General features: G+C 61.3%; 2 protein-coding genes across 2 annotated transcripts; one reads left to right on the forward strand and one right to left on the reverse strand.

The window, feature by feature from the left end:
• Positions 1–2,707: 2,707 nt before the first annotated feature.
• Positions 2,708–17,638, forward strand: GNAI2 (G protein subunit alpha i2). Its single transcript, XM_080350431.1, has 9 exons — positions 2,708–2,837; positions 10,884–10,926; positions 11,075–11,216; positions 11,582–11,742; positions 14,237–14,365; positions 15,519–15,648; positions 15,865–16,018; positions 16,373–16,579; positions 16,723–17,638. The coding sequence occupies exons 1-8, from the start codon at positions 2,720–2,722 to the stop codon at positions 16,561–16,563; spliced, it is 1,068 nt and encodes a 355-aa protein (XP_080206557.1). The 5' UTR covers positions 2,708–2,719; the 3' UTR covers positions 16,564–16,579; positions 16,723–17,638.
• A 688-nt stretch (positions 17,639–18,326) lies between these two features.
• GNAT1 (G protein subunit alpha transducin 1) lies at positions 18,327–21,298 on the reverse strand (the record flags this gene model as incomplete). Its single annotated transcript, XM_080350461.1, has 8 exons — positions 18,327–18,517; positions 18,730–18,883; positions 18,970–19,099; positions 19,182–19,310; positions 19,396–19,553; positions 19,626–19,767; positions 19,993–20,035; positions 21,193–21,298. The coding sequence occupies 8 exons, from the start codon at positions 21,296–21,298 to the stop codon at positions 18,327–18,329; spliced, it is 1,053 nt and encodes a 350-aa protein (XP_080206587.1).
• Positions 21,299–24,043: the final 2,745 nt, after the last annotated feature.

The following is a 24,043-nucleotide window of genomic DNA, read 5'->3' on the forward strand; positions in this document are numbered from 1 at the left end:
GACCCTGGTGACCCCCAGGCCATACTTGGAAACCAACTGCATTGCTCTGGCGAGGTGACGTGCCCACCAGGGGCTCGACGCCCTCTGGCATCCTGCCCATGGTGCAGCTTGTTTGCCCAGGGCTTGGGCCCTTATGAGGGGTGCGGGTGGGGTTGTGGGGGCTGGGGGCATCACTCGCTGGGGGCCAGCTTGGGGCTCCAGAGCCACCCCCCTTTCTGTGTGCCCAGACGGCAGGGTAAGGGGCACCCCTGAACCCAAGCTGGCCCTTCTCGCCTTGCACCCAGGACCAGCGCGCAGGCCTCCACTGGCCTCTCCCACCTCCCATCCACCCACCCACTTACCCCCCTATCCATCCAACCATCCATCCGTGCTGCTGGGATGCCCCATGCCATGCCAAAATCCTGAGAGCAGCTCTCCCACGCCGCACCTCCCTTCCCCGTGGGGGGATAGCCCGGCAGGGTGGGCAGCACGGCTCGGGGGCTGTCCTGCAGTGAAGTTCATAAGAGACGTATTTTTTTACCAGGGTGGTGGAGGCTGGGGTGCTTTTTATAAATACTGTATATAAGAGTAGATTTTTTTTAATGTGTTGTGTTGCTCTGAGTAGCTCTGTTATAATGTATGTATCTATATGGGGTGGAGGGGAAGGGCCATGACCTGGTGCCGGTGAGGGGCTCGGCAGACCCTTGCAATTGCCTTGGGGCTGCTGGCTGCAGCGCGGCCCTGGTGTCCCCATCCCCAGCCCAGCTGCCCTGTGGCCACCCCTGGGCCATGCTGGGCGGGTGACGTGCTTAAATTATCTGTGGGGATGATGTCTGTGCTGGCGGGGAGGCCAGCTGGCTCTCTCTGGCACCGAGAATAAAGATGTGAATGTGCCCAGGTCTCGGGCATCACTGGGGAGGGTGAGGAGCTGGAACACAGGCTGGCACCTAGCATACAGCATCCCGGGACAGCACGGCATGTGGACACACGTGCACATGGATGCACGGGCATACACGGGGGCAGCATGCACATATTAATAAGTCTATATAATAATAAATAATACATGCACGGCATCTGCACATGAATGCACAGCATAGATGTACAGACACATGTATATGGATGCACAGGTGTACACGAGGACAGCAAAGGACACACAGACGTGCATGCACAGGGTCAGTGGGCTCATGCACAGATGTACACGGGACAGCACGGACATACAGACACTCCTACGCAACCACGCGGACAGGCAGACACGGACACACACCGCGGGACGCTCGCCGGGACACAGGCAGAGGGACGCGGGGCCAGCAGCGCAGCGGTGGGAACAGCAGACCCGCGGGGACACGCACCCGGGGGCGCTGGGCTCCACGGGCGCCAGGGGGCGCTGCGCTCCCACGCAAGGATCGGCCGGCGGGACCCCCAGGAATGAGACCCCGAGGAACGGGACCCCCGGGAGTGAGACCCCGAGGAACGGAACCCCCGGGAAGGGGACCCCCGGGCAGCAGGACTCCTGTAGTTAGGACTGGGGACATCCTGTTCCCGGTGCCAGGGCAGCGGGTGCCCCCCAGTACCCCCGTGGGCAGCCCCAAGCCCCCCAGCCCTGTACCATGACACGATGTGGAAAGCTTCCTCCCCACAGCCCCAGCCCGGGCCCCTCTCTGCCCATGCCCACGGGCACGGACAGCGCTTTACTGCAGCCGGCCCCAGGCCTGGGCACAGCGCCAGCTCGTTAGCAAAGCCTCGTTAGCACCGCGGCCCGCTCCCACGGGAACAGCCCTGCTGCCTCCACACCGGGCCCACGGGCCCTTCACACGGCTGGGCTGTGTGGGACGATGCTGCACCCTTTCCGCTGGCACGGCAGCTTCTAGAGTGGAGCATCCCTTGCCGCCCCCCAAGCCCACTCGGTGGGTGCCAGCTTGGGGGGTGAGGAGTAGCTGGGGAGCCCAGGTGGGTGGCGAGGCTCTGCCGGGGGGTTGGCATGGAGCTGGGGCGGCTTCTTGGGCACGGGCCAGCCCCGCGGGGCAGCTGGCACAGCTGGGATCCCTCCTCGGGCTGCGTGGGGGGTCCGATTCCCAAGGGAGCCAACCTGGGAGCCGCGGACGGGGCAAGTGCCAGTAGTATCTCCTGCCGCCCTGGGCAAGAGCTGCTGGGTGCCCCATCCTGCCCAGTGCCACCCAGCTCCATCCTTTGTAGCGAGCATCCCCGGCCTCGGCACCGGCCAAGGAGCTCCCTCCTCCAGCAACATGGCACGTGGATCCCCGAGTGCTGAGCCCCACGGCGAATTATGGGACAAGGAGGTCCCCAAGGGCTGAACCATCACTCTGTGCCAATGTGTCCTCTCCGAGAAGCAGCATCCCCCCACTTTGGTCCCACGGCTGCACCCGCCTGTCTGCATCCAAAGGACCTCAGTCTCAAAATGCAGCACCCAGTCTCCACCTGCCTCCCCATGTGTATCCCGGGACACACCGCGGCCGGTGCTGGCCTGCCGCGGGACACACCGTGGGTCCCCGCACGCCTGTACCCGGAGCTGCCGCTGGAGGGCCCATCTCGCCGGGCAGGAACGAGGCCCCGCCCCTCTGCCCGCGGCGGCCCCGCCCCACCTGACCCCGCCCCTCGCCTTGCCCCACCCATGGGCCCCGCCCTTCCGTCGGCCCCGCCCCACGGCGGCGCGCAGGGGCGGGGCGGGCGGGGCCGGGCAGGGCAGAGCCGCGGGCGCGCGCAGGCAGCCGCCGCCGCCGCCATGGGCTGCACCGTGAGCGCCGAGGACAAGGCGGCCGCCGAGCGCTCCCGCATGATCGACAAGAACCTGCGGGAGGACGGCGAGAAGGCGGCGCGGGAGGTGAAGCTGCTGCTGCTGGGTGAGACCTCCGGGATGCCCCCTGGGCCCCTCCCCCTGCACACCGCAGGGGCTCCCCCGCCCGGCCCTGCCGGAACCGGGCAGCCCCGCCACCCCCGCCCCGCGCCGCACCGGAGCGACCCTGGGTACCAGCCCGCGGGGTACCGGCCGCGCCCCGGGCATCCGCTAGGGGTGGGATGCTGGCCGCATCCTTCGAGGTTCCCCCCAGTGGGGTGTCGGCCCCATTTCGGGGATCCCCCCTGGAGTGGTGTGTCTGCCCCGCCGCAGGGTGCCGGGTTCTCCCGCAGGAGTGAGATGCTGCCCCCCTAGCAGGCCTTGGGAATCTCCTCTGGAGCAGGGTCCCAGCCCCGCTCTGGGCTTTGGGTAACTCCCCTGGGAGTGGGGTGCCAGCCACACTCCAGTCCTTGAGCATCTCCCTAGGAGTGTGATGCTGGCCCTACGGCAAGCCCTGGGTGTCCCTCGGGAGCGGGGTGCCAGCCCCACCCTGGGCTGTGGGGCTCCCCCTGGCAATGAAGTGCCAGTCCCACCTAGCTGTGGTACTGTACACCCAGCCCCATCAGCGTCCAGCCTGGGCATATTCCTTTGGGGTGCGAATGGGGGCATCCCTACCCTCCTGGTGGCTGGGGCCCCCAAGCAAAGAGCCTGGGCACCCTATCCTGCCTGCCCAGGACCCCCCAAGCCATGCCAGGGGGCTCCTCCATGGGCTGCCCTGGCCCTAGGCTGATTGGGGGGGAGGTAATGGGGCTGATGTGCACCCGCTGCCCCACACCACCCCCTGCCTGGCACTGGGACAGGCTGAGCACTTCCATCCCACCTTTGCCCTCCACTTGCCATGGGGAGTTAGGGGGCTTGGGCGGCTGGCTCTGCCCCATGTGCTGCCCACAGCAGACAGGGCCCCCCACAGCCCACGGGCCCTCTGCCCCACGGACACCCGATTTTCATACCGATAACGGGCCGCTTGCGCTCTTCAAAGCGACCCGGCGATGCTCCTGTGGGCGTTCACAGACCTGCCCTGTGCCTGCAGGCAAGGCAGCCACTTATTTATTTTAATTTATTATTTATTTTCTTAATAACTCCCAGTTGAGGGTTTTGTTCCCTTTCCGAAATTCCCAGAGAGATCCTGGCTCCGGCTGTGATGCAGGAGCACGCGGGGCTCCCATGGCACCGTGGCGGGGTGGCGGGACCCGGGGTGGGCAGAGAAATCCCCGGCTGCTGCCTGGGGAGTGCCGGCAGAAAATGTCTTTGGGCTCGTCGCCGTCGGCAGAGGAAGCCGCCAGCAGCAGGAAGTCACGCCGAAATCCGGCAGTCCTTTATTTGCTCAACCCCTGCCTGCCTTGAGAAATACGTAATTAACGCCTTGAAGCACTCATTTAACAGAGTGCTTAGGTTTTTTCGGTTTTATTTTATTTTTGCCTTGACGTGAGCTGTGCCGGCGGCAAGACCCATCCTCATGGGGGCCGGGCAGGCATCTACGCTACCGGGGGGGCTCTCGCTGGTTGTGCAAGCTGGCTGACCTGCTTGTTTCCGGGGAGGGGACGGTGCTGGCGGAGTGAAACCCCACGGGGTTTGCAGGCTGGTGGGGAAACACGTGGTCCCCCCTTCACCGCCCGGGCCTTGCTGTCGCCACGGCTCCTCTTGAACCGCTGCCTGGCACAAAATAACGATGCTGGGGTGCGGCTGGCCAGGGGGGGTTGGCACCTCCATTTCTCAGGGCATGGGGAGGTTTCAGGGCTGGCTGGCATGGGCAGCATCACTCCAGTGCTGTTGGCACTGGGGAGCCTGGTGGGTGCTGAGCATCACCAAGGGGCAGCCAGGGGCTCTCTGCTTGGTGAGGATCATCATGTGGGCCGGCCAGCCAGCATCTCTTACCCCATGTCCCGCTCTCTGCCGAAGCGGGATAGGAGGAGGATGGACATGCTCCCATCTGCTGGGGCTGGCATTTATGAGTGGTGTTTCTGATCTTGGCAGGTTTCTAAAGCCAAAAATAGAGCAAAACAGGTCTTTTTGGTCTTTTTTTTTTTGTTGTTTTTAATGTGCATTTATTTTTTCCCCTCACAGCTGTTCAGGTCTAAATAGCACCGGAACCTTGGGTCGGTACTGCCCATTTCTGAGCCGCAGCCAGAAAATCCTCCCAAGCTGTCAGGGAGTGGCTGTGGAGGTGGGGCCGGCTGTCCCCCCCTGCACGAGTTGCTGCTCGCAGCATTCCCCCTTCCGCAAGAACCCCTTGAGGTGGGGATGCAGTGCCAGGAGATACTCCCGGCATGCCTGCTCCTCACCCTTCCTGGGGCTTATTATTTTCCCCATGGTTGGAGAAAAATTTGGAAGGAAAAATTAAGAAGGAAAATTGCTTCACCCTTTGTGCCACATCAGCCCACAGCACAAAGAAATGCCTCTTCCAAGCACCACGTGGTTTTGCCAGCAACTTGGCTTGGAGCTGCCGGTGCAGCTGAGCAGGACGCGGTGTGAGCGGAGAGCATTGGTGTTGGTGTGCGGGAATGCAGGTCTGTGCCGGACACCGGCACCGCGGAGGGCTTGGGGCTGCCTGGTGGAGCCACTTCGGCTTGGTGCTGTGCCCTGTGTGTGGCCGTGATCCTGCCTCGGCCTTTACTCCTCCACAGCAGGTGAGCTGGAGAGGGACAGACGGACACATGCCATCGGTGCGGTGGGGGAAGCAGGACCCCCTGGCAGCACCCGGCACAGCACTGCTCCTGCCCACGGCACCCACCGCTGTTTGCTGGCTTGGGCAAATAGGTTGCTTGCTGGATGGTTTGAAGCTCTGGTCTCTGATGGGGACAAGTCCATAATGAAGCATTGTCCCCTTCCCTGCCACTGGAAACCAAGAGCCTCCTAAGGTTTTGATGCTGAGGAAGGCTGGGAGATGCCACTGGCACCTGAAGGTCCCCGGCCCCAGTTCATCTACCACACAGAGTGGTGCTGCCAGCAGCTCCTGGTGCTACCGCCAGCTTGTTGGCATTGCCAGGAGTCTGGAGTCACCAGCTGTTTCTGCTGGGCAGCAGAGGAGGTCAGGTCCTGCCCAGCCCAGCTCCCTGCCCACGGGAGCTGGGATGCTCCGGGGGATGCAGGATCAGCGGCAGGCAAGCGGCCACTGTGCTCAAAGCCCCTAATTCCTCATCTTCCTACAAAGGATGAAGAAAGCAAAAGGATTTATTTGCTGCTCAGGAGATGTTTGAGGCAGGGAAGATGCTTGGGGCAGTGGAAGTCAGTGGTGGGTTGATTCCCAGTGGTTTTCGGTGCTGTTTAGGTGGAGGTGCAAACCCTGGGGGAAGATGCTCCCCTTGCGCCCCACCTGGGCAGGGTCACACTGGGATAAGTCGTGCAGGCAGCTGCCTGTACCGAATCCTGCGCTATGGCTGGGGCGAGGGCAGCCCAGGCAGGGCTCAGCAGCTTTATATTTATTTTGTTTTGGGCTTGCATAAAAATAGAGGAAGGGAGGGACCAGCTGTGACTTTCGGAGGCTGCGTTGCCCCAGCCCTGCCCTGGGCTCGCGTGCGAGCAGACGGGTTTGCTGCGTTTTGTTGGGTCTTGGGGTTTTGCTTTTGTCCCTCCTGCTGCCCCAGCCCAGGGTGATGGGAGGGGACTGCGCCCTCCCTTTGATGGGAACACTGTTGGGGTCCCAGTGGTGTTTTTGGTCATGAACCAGGAGGTATCGTGGTGGGGCGTGGGCAGAGAAGAGCTCAATGCTGATAGAGATCCAGGGGGACCCTGCACCCATCTCCCTGGAGCCGGTGACTGAGATGGGGATGGGTCCAATGGTGGTGTCCCAGGTGCAGGCAGCTCCCCTCCACTCCAAGATGAGTGCTTAGCCTTTGCTCAGGAGTGGTGGCAGGCTTATATGTTTATATTTTACATATTTTTTTACACATATGTGTTAGAAATATATTTTATATATTTAAAAATATTTGTTGCTCTTTAGTATACATATATATATTGCTTTTTTATATGGAGTAATATATATATCAAATTTTTTATATATGTCTTTAAAAGCATATCTATATATAGCTTTACACACGTATATTTTTACGGAAGGTCTCCCGTGGGCTGAGCGCACCCAGAATTGTGGGTGCTGGGGCTGGGATGTGCCCGGGTGCCATAGCCGGTGCAGCCTGGTCTCTCCGCAGCCACCAGGTTTCCTACTTCAGGCCAGAGGTGACTGAATCACCAGGGCCAGGGGAACCGAGTAACCCCCATCCCCACCGGTGGAAACCCCGGGGGAGCAGGGTGCCGGCGGGATCCCGGCTGTGCCGCTGGGTGAGCCCCAGCCCCATCAGGGCGGGGTGGGGAGGTTGATGGCACCCAAATGCGGGGTCACGGCACAGCTGCGATGGGGGCACGGAGGTGGCTGGTGCCAGCTGGGGGGGAGCAGGATGGCCACGGCAGAGGCAGAAACAGAGCAGCAAAGTTCTGGGATTCCTGGAAAAAGCTGGGCACAAGGATAGTTTTGTGCAGCTTGCGAACACCAGCGGCCCTTGTCGGCACCAGGGGTGCGTTTGCCATACTCCCGCCGGGAAACCGCCACCTCCTCCCCATGTGTTCCAAACATCCTTCCTGCTGACAATTTATTTATATTTTATTTATTACTTTGTTGTGATTTTTTTTCTCCCTGTGTCTCCATTGGCTGCCTTGGACAGAGACATCTGTACCTCCCTGATGTCCCCCAGTTTCTGGGGGTCCTGCCTGGGGACGTGGCATCCCACCGGCCGTGCGGGCTCCTTCTGGGAAGCGGCCAGCCCTGTGCCGGAATGGGACGGCCCCTGGGAAAAACGCCCTGTGTCGCTGTGGGGTTTTAAAAAAATGCGATTATTTTTACAGCAATTTTCCATCTATTTTGGGTAGGAAGGAAAATGTTGAGGGGAATCTCTTTTTATTATTATTTTTTTCAGTCTTTAGGGTAACTGCTTTTAACACACACCTTTGAAAATCCCATTTGATGGCGGGGACCTCATAGGTGCCAAGGGGGGTGAGCTCTTCAGCCGTCCCTCTGCCCAGCTGTCTGTCTGTCTGCCCTCTGCAAGGAAGGGGGTCAGCGGGTCTGGCTGTAAAAACCCTCAGTAAATCCAGGCACAATGACAGCTGCTGTTTGCTGGGCCGGGAAAATTTGCCGGTATAGTGGCTGGGGATGGGGCTGTGGGGATGAGAATGGCCCCGGACCCACTGGTGGATTGAATTCCAGCTTCTCCCTCATAATAAGGAATACTTTCCAGCTGTGCATCGCTTCCATCCATGCCCGGATATTTGACGGCATAAGAAAGGATAGTGCTGTGCAGCAAGATGGAAAATCCCCTCTCCGCAATGCCGGGTGAGGTGGACCCCGGAACCTGTGACCAGCTTCTTAAATATACGACATTAAATACATGCCTGCCAGAAAGCATCTTAAATCATAGGCTGCAAAATACATGTTGGCTAAACAGTTTTTTTCACCGGTGGATTAACAGGGCGTTTTGGAGTGGGGTAGCAGCTTGCTTGTTTTAAGTTTTTGATGATTATTTTTAACAAAAAAAAGAGGGAAATCAGCCCGAGAGAGAGGTCTCCTCCTGTTTGGCAGGCGCCGCTCCAGGAACGAGCGCTGCCTGGTCCCGGCGGGCAGGACTGAAGGGAGCCCAGCCGTGGGGTTACCCCATGGTGAGGGGTTTGTCTCCGTCCACCCGATGGCTGGCCGGCACGGGGTCCGAAGGAAGCGAAGCCCCTCGCACACTGCCTCCTGCCTGCTGTGGGCAGGAGGGTGGGAGCCAGTGGCTGGCGCCCTGCCCAGGGATTGTTTTGGGGCTGAATGGACGGTAGCCGAGGTTTTCCGGGGATTGGAAACCCTTTCCCTCTGCCCTGCTTGCCCGGGGGGGCTGGGAAGGGCCTGCCCACCCTCGGTGGGGTGGGAATAGCCTCTCTGGGGGTGCTGGGGGAGTACAGCGGGGGGAAGCCGGGAACCTGGTATTAATTCAGGCCTGAATTAATGTTCGCCACAGGCGTGCGGTACTGGGCGAGCTCCCAGCCACGAGTGGAGCTGCTGGTTTGAACTGGGGAGGCAATGGCACGGCTGTGTTCTGCAGGGGACAGAAGTGACCGGCCCTGGCGGCTGCCACCGTACCGGTGACTGTCACAGTGCTGGGAGCAGGCAGGAGGTCCCTGGGAGGTTGTTCTGTCCTGGGCAGGGAGCAAGTGGCAGTGGGGCAGATGGATCAGGAGGCTGGGGGACCACTGGCTGGCAGCTTGCCCTGGGGTGCTTATCAGCAGGGTCCTCACTTGCTCTGTGCCTCAGTTTCCCTGTCTGGGCAGCCACAGGGAAGGGGGGTCAGGCACGGTGAATGCAGCTGGCCATGATCCCTGAACCGGGTGGTATGGGGCGGTGTGGCCAGAAACCAGAGATATTTAATGGAAAAAATGAAGGGATATGCAGAGTCCTTCCCTCCCCAGCTCTGGGCAGGAGTTGCCAGCGCTGACCACGAACGCCGGCCTGGCCGCGCTGGCGGGGCTGCGCCGGTGCCGCGTCAGCGTCCCGAGGTGCCGACTGAGGCTGGAGCAGCAGAGCCACTGGTACCGGCGGTGCCGGAGAGCCCTGCATGACAAGCACTCCAGCGTGTACAGTGTGGAAGCTGTGGAGTGGGATGGTTGTGGCAGTAAATAGAGGGTCTGTATAGCCTCAGTATGGCCCCAGCCTCGGGGGCTCTGTGCCTGCGGTGGTGTCCCCAGGTGTGTGTGCCCGTCACTGCGGCTGTGTTTATGCCGGTAGCACGGGCAGAAGGTGTTTTTTCTGTGCTGATGTGTCTCGGCTCCATGATAATGGGCTCTGTTTTTCCTGGTTAATTTTAGCATAATCACAATTTAAAAAAAAAAGTAAACTCTGTAATCGCTCTTCCCCCTCTGTGGCCGTGTTGGCACAGCCCTGCTGCTGCCTGCTTGAGGCCCCCTGTAAGGGTAGTGCCAGGGCTGCGGGCAGCAATGGGGGGAACCCCCCAGAGGGATGCAGTGACACAGGGACGTGTTCAGCTCGAGGCTTCCCCTGGGACTGGCACCTGGGGGCAGGGACCGTGCTGGTCCCCAGCCAAAGGGGGCTCGTCCTGCTGCCAGTGCCGGGGCGAGCCAGATGCTCCTCCATCTCAGTGACACTCCCTGCTTGGAGAGGGGACGAGGGACATGCACTGTGTCTTTCAGCTTCCCCTTTGAGCTTCCCCTTTCTTGCAGCCAGGGTGACTTCACTCCTTCCCCACTCCCAGCCTGGGGAGGAAGGGCTGGACTGGGAGCTGCATGTCTCCTCTGAACCCCTGGCATTCTGAATTGGGATGCTGAAAAATAAACCCATCCCAAAATCCACCAGCTTTTCCTGCTGGCAGCCTCCTCCGCAGCTGGGCTGGGCTGTGGGACCCATCAGGCTGCAAAGTCCACGCCATTTCAAAAGCAGCCTGGGGGAAGCTGCTCCCACCGAGGGCCACTCGAGATGGCTGGTGGAGGTGGCAGCTTCTTCCCCAGCTCCCTGGGGTGCTTGGCTGGGGGTGCCCAGCCCCCTGCCACTACCTGGTGGCACAAGCATCTCCTTGTCCTGGCTGCTGCCAGCTCCAGCTGTGTGCACGTGTTGGGGCTGATGCTCCATTGTCCCCCGAGACAATGTGGATGTCAGATTTGGGATGCAGCTCTGCCTGGAGCTGGGATAGAGGGTGATAGGCACGGCTTAGCCGCGCCCCCATCATCAGTCGTTCCCCACTCCCGAACTCAACTGAAGCCATGGATGCCAATCATGTTGGCTGCAGCACACTGGGACCATGGGGCAAATGTTAGTGTGTTTATGTCATTTTCATGGCCTGGAGCAGGTGTAATTTCTTGCTAGGTCCCACCCAGGCTCCCCTTTTCCTTCCCCTTTCTTGGCCCTCACATTCCCAGTGCCCATCCAAGCATCTGCTCTGGCCGATGCTGGGAGCTCTTCTCTGATGGCTGAGGTGCCCTCTGCCCTCCCGCCCTGGGCTGGGGGTCCCAGTGGGGTGGGTGTCTCTGGCTTCAGGCAGCACCTCACTGCTCATCCCGCTTTCTCGTTTCTCTGCAGGTGCTGGCGAGTCTGGGAAGAGCACCATCGTCAAACAGATGAAGTGAGTGATCCTTGCACCACGGGCTCCAAAACCAGTGGTGGCTGGGGAAAGCTTCCCATTGGTGTTGCCACAGAGCGTGGGTGGGGGAAAGCACTCTGGGACACCCAGCAAAGGGCTGACCTTGCCCGTGTCTCTTCCATGTCCCCAGGATCATCCATGAGGATGGCTACTCGGAGGAGGAGTGCCGGCAGTACAAAGCCGTGGTCTACAGCAACACCATCCAGTCCATCATGGCCATTATCAAGGCAATGGGGAACCTGCAGATTGACTTTGGAGACTCCTCCAGAGCGGTGGGTGCCCACTGTGCTGTGCCTGGCAGGGGTGGGGTGTCCTGGAGAGCAAAAGCAGATGTGCCCAAAGCTGGGCCAGGATTAAGGGTGGCCCTGCCCAAGCCCTGCTACTCCCTGTCTGGCTGTGACTGCCTGTCCCTGGCACTGGGGATGTGGGGACCCAAAGCATAACCTGTGAGTGGACTGCCCTGGCACAGCCCCTGGTGTGTACAAGGATGGGGGTCCATTGGGTCTCATTCCCATCTACCGCTGGAGCTCCTGTCCTGCTGTCCAGGTGGGACATAGAGGGCTCCAGTCAGGTTATTTGGGGCAGAATGAGCTTTGTATCCCTTAGCTGATGCTTGAGTCCTGTTTTTTCCCCTCAGGATGATGCTCGGCAGCTGTTTGCACTCTCCTGCACTGCCGAGGAGCAAGGCATCCTACCGGAGGACCTGGCCAATGTGATCCGGAGGCTGTGGGCTGACAACGGGGTCCAGGCGTGTTTTAACCGCTCCCGAGAGTACCAGCTGAACGACTCTGCTGCCTAGTGAGTACCCGGACTCCTCTGCCCAGCTCAGTTGGATCCCAGCCCTGTGGCCCACAGCCTTTTTATTGAGCAACAGAAAATCCCCCTGGAGGCTGCTGTTCCCCATCGCCAGGCTTGGGGGCTGGTGCTGCCACTTCCCGTCCAGCGCTGGGGCTGAGCTGGAGCAGAACTGGGAAGGCGGATGTTTCGCAAGCTGTTTCCTCCTCTGGTGGGGTGCTGTGGCCCCCAGGAGGGGGACACCAGGGCATCCCCCTCCTGCTGCTGCTCAGTGCCCACTGCCCTTCACCAGGGGATTCTCCCCCTGACCTCCCTCCATGTGAGCACAGCCCAGGGGGCTTCCCCGTCCTTGTGGCCCTTCATGGGCCATGGGCCATGAAGGCAGAAAAAAAGCAAGAAAAAGCCCCAAAGCAAGCACTGGGGACCCTTATGCCTGAACAGGATGAGTAGGATGCACAAGAGGCTTTTCTTTTTCTTTTTGCCCAAGTTTATATGGAAAGACTTGGCATTACACAGGCATATTAGCCAGCTAACTCGTGTGGATAATTTGCCTGCATCTGCTTGGGTTTATCCCTGAAGAGATTTAATAAATAAGTTAATCTGCCTAAAATATGATTGCTGGAGTGGGTGGCGTGGCCAAGGCTGTGTTCAGCTCGCACAGTGCCCTCCTGCCCTCTCTGCCCAGACACCGTGCAGTAAAGCAGTGCCAGGGGCAGCTCGTGCTGTGCCGGGACACCCCAGCCAAGGCTGGCCCCACGAGGGACTGAGCACCCTTAAGACTGGCTGCCATCCTGGGGACTGCTTGGGCCCCTGTATGCCAGCGCCACTGTCCCCTCCCTCCTGGCACCGGCAGGTCCCTCTTCTGCACTGAGGTCACTGGGGGAAAGATGTTGCAGGAGAGCTCCTGGCAAACGCCGACCCCAGAGAAGCTCCTGCCGGCACTTTCCTCCAGCGCCCGTGGCTTTCGCTTCCTCCAGCCCAGCACCCACCCACCTCCCCAGCCCCCTCCTGCTCAGCCCCATCGCTCCCAGCCAGTGCCGGCATGTCCCCGACAGTGCCGTGCTGTGCCGTGGGGGCTGATCCGGAGGCAGCGGAGACCCGGCAGGTGCCTGGCAGCTCACACGCACAGTTTGAGCAAATACGTCTGCAAATCAACTATCGCCTTAAGCGCATTTGTTAAGTGTTTGGTGCATTACGGGGGTTGGACAAGTATTAATTAGGAGCCCCCGCTGAGCTGTTGCTCCAGCCTTTCTCCAGCAGCACACAGGTGCCGATGTGGCAGCCGATGCCCTGTCCATCCCCGCGGGGCTCGTGCTGTACCCATGGTGCCACCGGCACCGGGCACCCTGGGGATGAGGAGCCCCACGCTGTGCCCAGCACTCAGCCCCCCACACCCAGCCCTCTGTGGCAGCCCCCAGCCACCTCCTCTGCAGCCCCTTGGGGTGCAGGAGCTGGGGGTGCCGGGGTGGGTGTGAAGTCGGAGTGCTGCTGGTGCCGCGCAGGGCCCTGCCGCGGCGTTTCCTGTTGTTGTGTCAGCCGGAGCCGCCTGTGTTTCCGGCTGTTGTCGAGCTGCTCGGTAGTGGCGGGTGCCGGCCCCCACGCCCTCGTGCTGCTGCAGGGTCCCGGGGCACCCACGGCTCCGGCTGTGCCCTGGCATGCCAGAGGCTTCCCAGGAGCTGGCGAGCGGCCGTGCTGCCACTGGAGCCCAGGATCCCCATGGCCTCATGAGCTGTAATCTGGCTTTCACCAGATTACAGGGCTGCAAAGGCCTTAATTAACACAAGCCTAATTTGCTTAAAGGAGCCCGTTTATTGTAACCCAATTAAAGGAACGTGAGCTGGAGAAATGGAAACTTGCCTTGATCCTCCCGGCATCCCTCTGCTGGTCCTGGCAGCTGCTGCGCCATCAAGACTGAGGCATCATCTCTGCCGAGGTCTGCAGGGCAGACAGTGCTGGTCCTGGGGGTCCCGGGATGGCCGGCAGCCCCCCCAGTCATGCTGCTCCCGGTCCCTCCAGCCGCCAGCCTCCTGCTTCCTCCCAGGGCTCCGGCCCTTTGTGTTTTTGACTATAAATGGCACGGCGCCATCGATTGTTTCCGCCGGCGCTGCGACCGGTTGCCATAGCAGTGAATACTTTCCTCTTGCCGCTTCCCCTGTGCAAACGGCCAGGAAAATAGGGGGGGAGCCCCCCAGCCCCAGCTGTATCCTCTGCCCAACCACTGGTGCTGGCACTCTGCCCCCAGCCCTTGTTCCCGCATGTCTCCTTGCCACCCTGGCAGCTTCCCGCCCTGCCCTTCCTGTGGCTGGTAGGGCCACGGGGTGACCCTGGGGTGCGGATGGGGTCTGCAGTGTTGCCTGGCTTGGCGCTGCCCACCCCAAGTGGGCGATGCTGGAGTGTGGGCAGTGGACTCTGGGGTGGTGTGGGGATGCCCCATGGGATTTTGGTGGGTCGTGCCCCACAGTCCAGCTTCCCTAGTGCCTTTCTGCTCCCTCCCCAGCTACCTGAATGACCTGGAGAGGATAGCCCGTGCCGACTACATCCCCACGCAGCAGGATGTGCTACGCACCAGGGTGAAGACCACTGGCATCGTAGAGACGCACTTCACCTTCAAGGATCTGCACTTCAAGTACGTCCAACCCTTTTACTTTTGCCTTTTCCAAGGCAAAAAAATACCCTTTCCTGCCCGTGGCTGGCCGGATCCTGTTTGCGCGCTGCACACGTCAAACCCTCCCGGCTTTGCTCATGGCAGGAGCTGCTGCCTCAGAGCGAGCGGAAACCGCCGAAATAGCTGGAGCAGCCTCAAAAACGTCTCACAGGGCTCAGCCCGGGGGCGGATCCAGCCTCTGGCGAGGAGGGGAAGGGGGAAGGTGTCCTCCCGGTGCTGTGACGCTGCTTCCGCTGCGGGAAGAGCGCTGGGCGGAAACCAGGGGTCTCAGGGCTGGGAACCAGTGCCACTGCCCACCAGCACCTTGGGGTTGCTTTCCACTAAAAGCCTGTGGGAAAGAGTCAGGGCTCTGGTTTCCAAAGCTAAAAAGCTGGCATTGTGCATATCCCGGGGGATTTCGTCTCTTGGCAACGGACCTGCTGGCAGAAATTTCTGCTGGGATCCTCCCTGAGTGCGGGGGGCTCGCAGGGGTGCCCTGCCACCCTGGTGGGAAGGCAGTGTTTTGTCGCCCGTTGCCAGGGCGTGCTTTGGAGGTGGCAGCGGGGCAGAGGGGCTGGTGTGGGGAGGAGCACAGCAGTGAGGTTGGCTGTAGATGTGGCGCTGCTGCCAGGCTCTTGTCTGTGGAGGCAGAGCATCCTCTGCTGCCTGCAGCAGGAGAGGCAGGCGGTGCTCCAGCACCATCCCCTGAGCCCTGGCGCTGCCTGCCATCCCACTAAGCCGGCCACTCAGCTGAGCACCAGCAGCTCCCCGTGGTCCAGCAAAGCCCCGCGGTGCCCCCTCCAGAGTGGGTCTCTGAGCATCTCCTGGAGCCCGGCTTCAGGGAGCGTTGTGCTGACACCCCCTGGGAAAGGCTGCCTGGTCCTGCCCTGGCTCCTGGTGGGGATCTGGGGTCTGCTCCGACTGCGAGAAGAGCCTGGACACTGTCCCTGGGATGGGCAATGGGTGCTGGCAGATCTGCAGTGCCAGCAACACCCCTGTGGCAGAGGCACTGTGCTCTGCCCGTCCTGGCGCCTTTTCCTGGCACAGCTCCTGCTCCGGGGAGGCTGAGGCAGAGTGGGGTGAGGGCAGTGGGGCCAGGAGCTGCTGCCCATCACCACGCTGTCTCCCGGCCCAGGATGTTCGATGTGGGCGGCCAGCGCTCGGAGCGGAAGAAGTGGATCCACTGCTTTGAGGGGGTGACAGCCATCATTTTCTGCGTGGCCCTGAGCGCCTACGACCTGGTGCTGGCTGAAGACGAGGAGATGGTGAGTGGAGGGGCTGGAGCCAGTGCTGTGAGCCAGCCCTTCCTTGGGGAGCACCCCTTTCTCTGGTGCCCACCAGTGCCCTGGCCAGCATGGCCCAAGCCTTGCAGGGCTCTTGGCATCCCCTGCCGGGGCAGGCAGCAGTGGGGGAGGGGCATCAATGGGGTGGGGGCTGCCTGGGGGTCCCTGCCTGGCTCAGGCTGCTTTCTCCTCTGCCAGAACCGAATGCACGAGAGCATGAAGCTGTTCGACAGCATCTGCAACAACAAGTGGTTCACGGACACATCCATCATTCTCTTCCTCAACAAGAAGGACCTCTTTGAGGAGAAGATCGTGCACAGCCCCCTGACCATTTGCTTCCCTGAGTATACAGGTATTGCAGGGTCCCTCAGTGCCCCTCCAGTCGCCCTGACAGGAGCAGCAGGTGGCACCTTGCCCAGGCAGTGTAGCAGGAGATGCTGGGGATGGAGATGGTGGCTCTCCTGTGCCCAGGGAGCAGCGTGTTGAGGCAGCGAGGGGGGTGTGGTGGTATTTGGGGTGCCCCAAGGGATGGGGGAAGATGGGGAGACAAGAGGCAGCAGCCCTGGGGGTTTAGCTGAGGCTCCTTGTGCCTGGGGAACATCAATCTGACATTGGGGTGGTAGTGGGGGAAGCTGAGCCCAAACCAGCGCCAGTAGTGGAGGCATCATGGGGCAACCCCAACCCCGTGTCTCCTCCTCCTCCCCAGGGGCCAACAAGTACGACGAGGCGGCTGGCTACATCCAGACCAAGTTTGAGGACCTGAACAAGCGGAAGGACACCAAGGAGATCTACACCCACTTCACCTGCGCCACCGACACCAAGAACGTGCAGTTCGTTTTCGACGCCGTCACCGACGTCATCATCAAGAACAACCTGAAGGACTGCGGGCTCTTCTGAGGGTGGCACTGCCCAGGTGGGTGCTGGTCTCGGTGGTGGCCCCCAGCGAATGGGGTGATCACAGAGCAAAGCATCATCTGGGGCTCCGACCCCACCAGGCGGTGGGTGACCGTGTCCCCCATCCTCAGTCCCCACCCACTCACCCCCACTCTCTCCTAGGACCCCTGGCTATGCCAGCGAAGGGAGGACCATGCCGCCCCCACCTCCTGCTTCTCTTCGGATTCATCCCTCCACCCCCACCCCATAAAGAGACTTTTGGGTGTCAGCGCAGTGGCAGGGCCTGTGTCCCCTCCGCTGCCCTGCTCGCCTCCCACCATCCTCCTTTTCCTTGTCGGCGTCACCCTTTCTGCCTTCCTGCGGAAAATGAGGTTTTCATCTTGGTTTTTAACCCCTGAACCGCTCCAGCCCCCCTGTTCCTTTGCTCCCGAGCCCTGGCGCTCTCACTGTTTACATTGCAAGTGTTGCTGGCACGGGGTGGGGGGACACAGGGGTCCCCCTGGGGACACCCACCCGGCTGAAAACACAACCAACAACATTCCTTTTAGTAAGCCACAAAAGAAAGAAAAGGAGAAGGAGAAGAAAGTAAAAAACAAAAACAAAAACAAACAAAAAAAACCAAACACAACAGTGCGCAAAAAAACCACCACACCACACCGGCTGGGTCAAGGTTGCTTTTTACAGAAACCTTTTTACCAAACTATTTAAAAGCGTCAAGTGCTACGTGGTGGCGGTGCCCTCCATGGCCAGCCCACCCCCCAACCGTGTGCCTTGGGGGGGTCTGCACCCCACCCCGCCTCGCTGCCCCCTGCCCCGCTACCCCGAGGGACGGGCAGCCCTCGGCGGGCAGCGGCCGGGCAGGGGAGTGGGTAGGGGGTGCTGCCCGCTGCCTGTATCCCCCCCTCTTTCTAAGCCTAGTTTTGTAGGGCTAGCTGTTGCGTTGGGCGAAAAGAGCCCGCTGTACAGAGTGGCCCCTGCTGTCCCCCCCTAGCCCGGGGGGCCCCCTCAGCCGGTGCCCGCGGCCTCGCTTTTCCCACAGGATGTTTTACCGAATCGTTCACATGGTTTGAAATAATAAAATGTAGAAACAAAATAAAGCGGAAATATGTATGTACTGATCCCCCCCATGACCTAGGGGTGGGAGTGGGTGGCTCACCTCTGTGGGAGGGCTGGGGCATCCCCAGGGGTGGGAGAGGGTGGACCCCAGGAGTGCTGGCTCAGCAGCTGGGGGTGCTGCTGTGGCGGCTATGACCACCCCCTGGCCATGCAGTAGGGGGGTGGTGGCATCCAGGGGTTCCTGGCACCCAAGGGGCCCCAGTACCACACACCCAGCAGTCCACAGGGGGGACCCATGGATGCATCCTGCAGCACCCAGGGGCCCCCCAGATCCAAGGAGCACCCAGGGACCCTTGGCACCCAAGGTCCCCCCCGCCCCCAGAATCACCCAGCTCCAAAAGGAACACAGGGAGCCCCAGGACACCTCAGCTCCAAGGGAAACCTAAGGACCCCCCAGCACCCAGGGTCACCCAGTGCTCCCCAGCATACAGTGGCACTGGATGCCCCGCAGCACTGGCCGGCGGGAGGCCTGCTGAGGAGCGAGGAGTGGGGCCATGCCCCCACCCAGGGGCGGCTCCGGGGCTGAGTGGGTCAAATCCTGGGGGTTGTGGGCAAGTGGGGATGGTTGGGGAGGAGTGGGGGGGCAGCAGGGGGTCTGGGCCCCAGGGGAGGTGGGGGGGCAGAGTGGGACGGGGCACTGGGGCTGGGGCTCAGAAGAGCCCGCAGTCCTTGAGGTTCTCCTTGATGATGATGTCAGTGACGGCGTCAAAGACGAACTTGACGTTCTCGGTATCAGTGGCGCAGGTCATGTGGGAGTAGATTTCCTTCACGTCCCGCCGCATGTTCAGCTCCAGGAACTGCAGCTTGATGTAGTTGCCCGCATCATCATAGGTGTTGGGACCTGGTGGTGTGAGGGTGAGTGGGGTCCCTGCCTGGGCTGGTGTTCCCCCAAGCCATGGGTGCTCCCCCAGGTGGGCAAACCATGAGCAATGCTCCTGCAGCACTGCTTGCATGGGGTGCTGGGGACACCTGGTGGGTGCTGCTGCAGGGTGCTGGCACCCAACCCTTCACCATCACCCCCCCACCTGCCGGGTGACCTGCTGCCACCCTCACCATCGTAGTCAGGGAAGCAGATGCTGAGATGGGCCTTCTTGATCTTCTCCAGGAAGACATCCTTCTTGTTGAGGAAGAGGACAATGGAGGTGGTGGCAAAGTAACGGTGGTTGCAGATGCTGTTGAAGAGGTGCAGGCTCTCGTGCATGCGGTTCTGCAGAGGGACATAGTCCCGTGGTGACCTCCCATGTTGTGATGGGGACAAAGTAGAGGGGGCATGGGCTGGTGAGCCTTTCTCACCACTTCGTCATCCTCCACCAGGACCATGTCATAGGCGCTGAGGGCTGCAATGAAGATGATGCAGGTCACCCCTTCAAAGCAGTGGATCCACTTCTTCCGCTCTGAGCGCTGGCCGCCCACATCGAACATCCTGGGCAGGACAAGGAGAGAGGTCAACAGCCCCACCCCTGCCCACCCCTGGTGCCAGCCCTCACTGCAGACATGGCCCCCACCTGAAGTTGAGGTCTTTGAAGGAGAACTGGGTCTCAATTATGCCAGTGGTCTTGACGCGTGAGCGCAGCACGTCCTGCTCCGTGGGGACATAGCCAGGTGTCACCAGGCGCTCCAGGTCTGACAGGTAGCTGGCCGGGCACATGGTGAGCATGAGACACAGGTCGGTACCCCCAGACCCACCCCGGCCCAGACCCCCACCCATACTCCACATACTAGCCGGCTGAGTCGTTGAGCTGGTACTCGGAGGCACGGTCGAAGCAGGCCTGGATGCCCGTGTCCTTCCAGAGCCGCCCAATGATGTCTGACATCTCCTTGGGCATGGTGCCCTCCTCAATGGTGTCGGAGAGATGCAGCAGCTTGCGGGCATCGTCCTACAGGCAGGGGAGCTCAGCAGGGCCAGGGGGCTGGGGGGACACCCCTGCCTGGCATGGGGTGCTTCTCACCTGGCGAGCTGAGTCCCCATACTGGATGCTGAGAGTGGTCATGGCCCGCACAATGGCCAGCATGGACTGGAGTGTGTTGCTGTAGATGATGGCGATGAACTCCAGGCATTCCTCCAGTGAGTAACCGTCCTGGTGGATGATCCTGGCCGGGGAGGGGGGCACAGGGCTGAGCTGGAGTGGGGGCACCCATGTGTGCAGCATGGGGCTGAGCCAGGCACTGAGGGCTGGGTGCACCCCATGGATGTGGCATGGGGCAGAGCTGGGCGCGGTGGGACATGGGCACCGGGTGGCTGTGGCATGGGGCAGGTATGTGGCACAGTGTGGCATGTATGTGGCACAGTGGGGCACGGCACCCCTTGGCACTCACTTCATCTGCTTGACGATGGTGCTCTTTCCTGACTCTCCTGCTCCTGTGGGGACAAAGCATGGGTCACAGCAGTGTCTACACTGGCCCCAGGGACCACCGGTGCCTAGCACACCTGGAGACACTGGTGGCTGTGCCAGGGCCGTGTCGCAGGGCAGGGGATTACAGCCTGGTGCCACTGGCATTAAGGTTGGGCTGAGCTGCTGTGGTTAATGGGATCTGTGGCAGCTCAGCCAAGGACGTGCTTGAAGACCCAGGGGAGGGGTAGGGGACATGGTGGCATCGCAACCCCACCACACACCACCTGATACCCAAGCCTGCAGCAGTGCAGGAGGACATGCCAGGGGGGCAGCGATGGCACCCATGACCCCACCACGTCCAGGGCACCCCAGTCCTTGGGCACCACTGGAGCAGCTGAGAGGGACTGGGGGGGACCCACAGTGCTGGGGGACATCAGGGGCAGACACAGGGGTGCTGGCGTGGGCTGTGTGGGGTGCCTGGGAGGATGGGGTAAGGTGGAGGGCTGCCAAGATGGTGCTGGTAGGGCGTGTTGGTGAAGGCTCTTGAGATGGGTTGGTTGGGGTTGGGGGGCGGGGAGGGCTGGGATTCAAGATGTGTTGGGCTGGTTGGGTTTGGGGGAAATCTGGAAGTCAGGGGATCATAGGGTTGGTTGAGGTGGTTTGTGGGGTATGGGGTGCCTGGCAGGGTGGGGAATGTTGAGCAAGATATTGAGATGAGCTGGTTTGGGAGAGTCTGGGAATAGGGGGACTCTTGGGGTGGGCTGGTTTGGCTTAGGAGTGTTTGGGGGAGAGGAAAACATTGGGTTGTTTTTTGGGGTCAGCTGTCTGGGTTTAGGGTTGCTGAGGGGTGACAAAGGAAATGTTGGGGGTCTGTTAGGGTGGGCTGGTTAGGTCTAGGAGTGCTCAGGAGCAGTGGGCTGTTGGGGGGACTGTTGGGCTGGGCTGCTTGGGTTTGAGGGGGATCCGGGAACTTTGGGTGGCCTGTTGGGGGGGGGGGGGTGGTTAGGGAGCATGTCTGGAGGCCGGGGGAAGGTTGGGTGTGCTGGTTGGTTTTAGGAGGGGCTATTGAGGTGGGCTGGTTGGGTTAAGGGGTGCTAGGAGGTGTCAGAGGAACACTGGGTGGGCTGTTGGGGTAGATGCACAAGGGACGGGTATCTCCCCCAGGGTGTTGTCCCCCACATACCCAGCAGCAGCAGCTTGACGGTCCTGGCATCCTTCTCGGCATCCTCCTTGAGCTTCTTCTCTAGCTCACGGGAGTGCTTCTCCTCAGCGCTGGCCCCGGCACCCATCCTTGGCCCCGCAGCCCTGCGGCTCACCCGCTCCTTGGAGGTCAGCACCAGGATGGGCAGCGAGCTCCAGCCTCCCGCCGCCTCCAGCGCTTGCCTCCCTGCTGTGCCCACTGCCGACTGCCACCTCGCTGCCACCACCACCCACCAATGTGGGGCAAGGACGGGGCCAAGGTCCTGGGGGGCCGCCCGGTGCGGTGCTGCGCCAGCACCCACGGCTTAAGCTGTCCACCCCTAGATAAACCCCCTTAAGTCTGCAGCGGGCTGAGCTCAGCAATCCCATGGCTCCCGGTGTCAGCGCTTCTGCCGGGGGGGCCCAAGGCTGGCCAGCCCCCTGCTTTGTCCCTGCCATGAGACCAGGGACAGTGACCCGGGGACGTGGGACTCCCCCAGCTCTGTCTCTGCTGTGGACCCCAGTGGGGGTTGGCACTGGGGGGAATCTGTTGTGGTCTGGCAGGGGCTGGGTGCCATGGACTGAAATGTCCCCATTGTCCCCAGTACAAGCTGGTCATCGCCACTCACTCTGAACCAGTGCCCACAACCTCCCCAGTAAGCCACCTAGGCATCCCCAGGTTCTCATGCCCGTGTCCCCATGGGCACCCAGTGATTGAATGCCATCCCCAGTCACCTCATCCTCTGTCCCCAGAACCTCTTCCAGGACCCTCCACCAATGTCCCCAGGCCGCCCAGGTGCTCTTCTTAGTGTCTCCACTCACTCACCTGTACACTGCCAGTGTCACCACTCCAGCCCAGTATCACCCCTGGAGTCCCCAGAACCCTTCAGCAACACATGCACAATGTCCCCAGGGATACCCGAGTACCCTCCCCAGAACCCCTCCCTGGTGTCACTCCTCAGTATCCCAAGGAGAAATTCCAGTCCTCTCCCAGTGTACTCAGGACCACCCCCCCCACCCCCCAAGCCCTGTCCAGAGGCACTCCAGTGCTCCCATGCCAGCTGCAATGACCCCCGCCTCCAGCGTCCCCAGGCCACTCAGAGCCCTCCCCAGTGTCCTTAGGCTACTATTTCCCCATCTCCCGCGTCCCCAGTCCCCCCCGCATCGCCATCGTGGCCTCTCCAGTAAGACTTAGTGTCCCCAAGGACACACCAATAATCCCTCTGTGTCCCCCTGCCACCGCCCCCAGTGTTCCAAGGCCCTACTAGGGTTCCCCCAGGTGTTTCCAGTAAATATAAGTGCCCTCGTGTCCTGATCTGCACCCCTCCCCGCGCTGTCCACAGTGTCCCCTCCGTCCTGTGCGGCTTCTGCAGAACCGCTCTCGGCCGCCAGGGGGCGAAAGGACCCAGCGCAACCCAGCGCAACCTAGCGCCCCCATTACAGCCCAGCGCCCCCAGTACAGCCCTGCACCGCCCCAGTACAGCCCTGCACTGCCCCCAGTTTAGCCCAGGACCTCCCAGCACTGATCCTAGCGCCTTCCTGGGACTGTCCAGAGGAGCCCAGTACAACCCACATCGCCCCCAGTACCAACCAATGTCCCCAGTACAGCGTAGTATCAGACACTATCAGACACTGCCCCCTGTAGAGCCTTCCCCATGGCCCCAGTATTGCCAAGTACTGGCTCCAAGTACCGAATCCTAGTGCTCCAGTACTTCCCCCAGTGCTCCCAGTACTGGATCTTGAGTGCTCTCAGTGCCTCCAGAAACAGCCAGTACTGGTCACTAGCCCAGCCCAGCGCACCCACCCTCCCAGCGTACCCCTAGCGCCTAGACAGTATCAGCCAGTACTGACACCTCCCATGACCTGTCCAGTGCCCTTAATGCCACCCAGTACCCCCAGTGTTCCCAATACAGCCCTGCCATGTGAATTCCAAGGGCTCTTCAGCTCCCTGGCTCCAGCCCAGTCCTCCACACCCTGGCAGGGCTGAGGGGCAGAGCTGGATGGATCCTGTGATGGGAGCAGGTGGCAGCACAGCCCCTGGCTGCTGCCTGCTCCCTGCCTGCTCCCTGCCTGCTCCCTGCCCGCTCCCCAGCGGAGTACAAGCAGGTGCCCTCGTCAGTCCCAAAGCCAGTGTTTATTTGGGGGTGCCCCAGCTGTGTTTGGGGGCACTTGCTCAGCCCTGGCTGCCCCTCTGCTCCCCATGTATAACTATTTACAGGCCCCCACACCCACCAGGGTGCCCTGAGGGGACGGCTGATGGGCTGGGTGCCCTGAACACCCATGGGTGCCAATGCCAGTAAACATCGGCAGCTGCCTAAGGTTTTACCCCAGCACAGCCCCTTCTCCTTTCCTTCCCCATCCAAAATCCCTGGTTGAGCCCCCACCATGGCTTGGACACCTGGGTCCTGTCTTGAGGGTCCTGTCTGGCCCCATCCAAGCCCCTGGGCCCCACAGCCCCCTTCTCCTCGGCTTGCCTAGTGGTCTGCACCTTCTCCTCGAAAAGCACTTGCTCCTCAATAACCAGGTGGGGAAACTGAGGCAGGAAGCTATGAGGGCCATGCCAAGGCTGTGAGAGTCAGACTGTCCAGCACCACTTCACCTTTTCCCCCCTGACTGGAGTTTGTCTGCCTTCCCCCATCCCACACAGGGACCTGCACCTCTGGTCCCTGGTGCAGTGACACGTCCCAGCTCGGGGGAGACAGCAGCCACGGTGCCTGGTGGTCCCCCATACCGGGATCCTGGGGTCCTGGAGGAGGGGGAAGACAGCGATGCTGGCTGCAGCCACCCTCGGGGTCTCCGCTCCTCTGTGGGGCTAGGAGGTGGGGGTCGCACTGCCCCAGTGACCTCGTACAACC

Source organism: Nesoenas mayeri (genome assembly GCF_963082525.1).
Source record: "Nesoenas mayeri genome assembly, chromosome: 10".
NCBI classification, from domain to species: Eukaryota; Metazoa; Chordata; class Aves; order Columbiformes; family Columbidae; genus Nesoenas; species Nesoenas mayeri.

What these genes read in the sequence shown, in the direction of transcription:
- GNAI2 (XM_080350431.1), top strand. Translation starts at nt 2,720, where the DNA reads ATGGGCTGCACCGTGAGCGCCGAGGACAAGGCGGCCGCCGAGCGCTCC. An exon ending in TTGGAGACTCCTCCAGAGCG is followed by an intron (nt 11,217 to 11,581) that starts GTGGGTGCCCAC and finishes TTTTCCCCTCAG; the next exon opens with GATGATGCTCGGCAGCTGTT. An exon ending in TGGCTGAAGACGAGGAGATG is followed by an intron (nt 15,649 to 15,864) that starts GTGAGTGGAGGG and finishes CTCCTCTGCCAG; the next exon opens with AACCGAATGCACGAGAGCAT.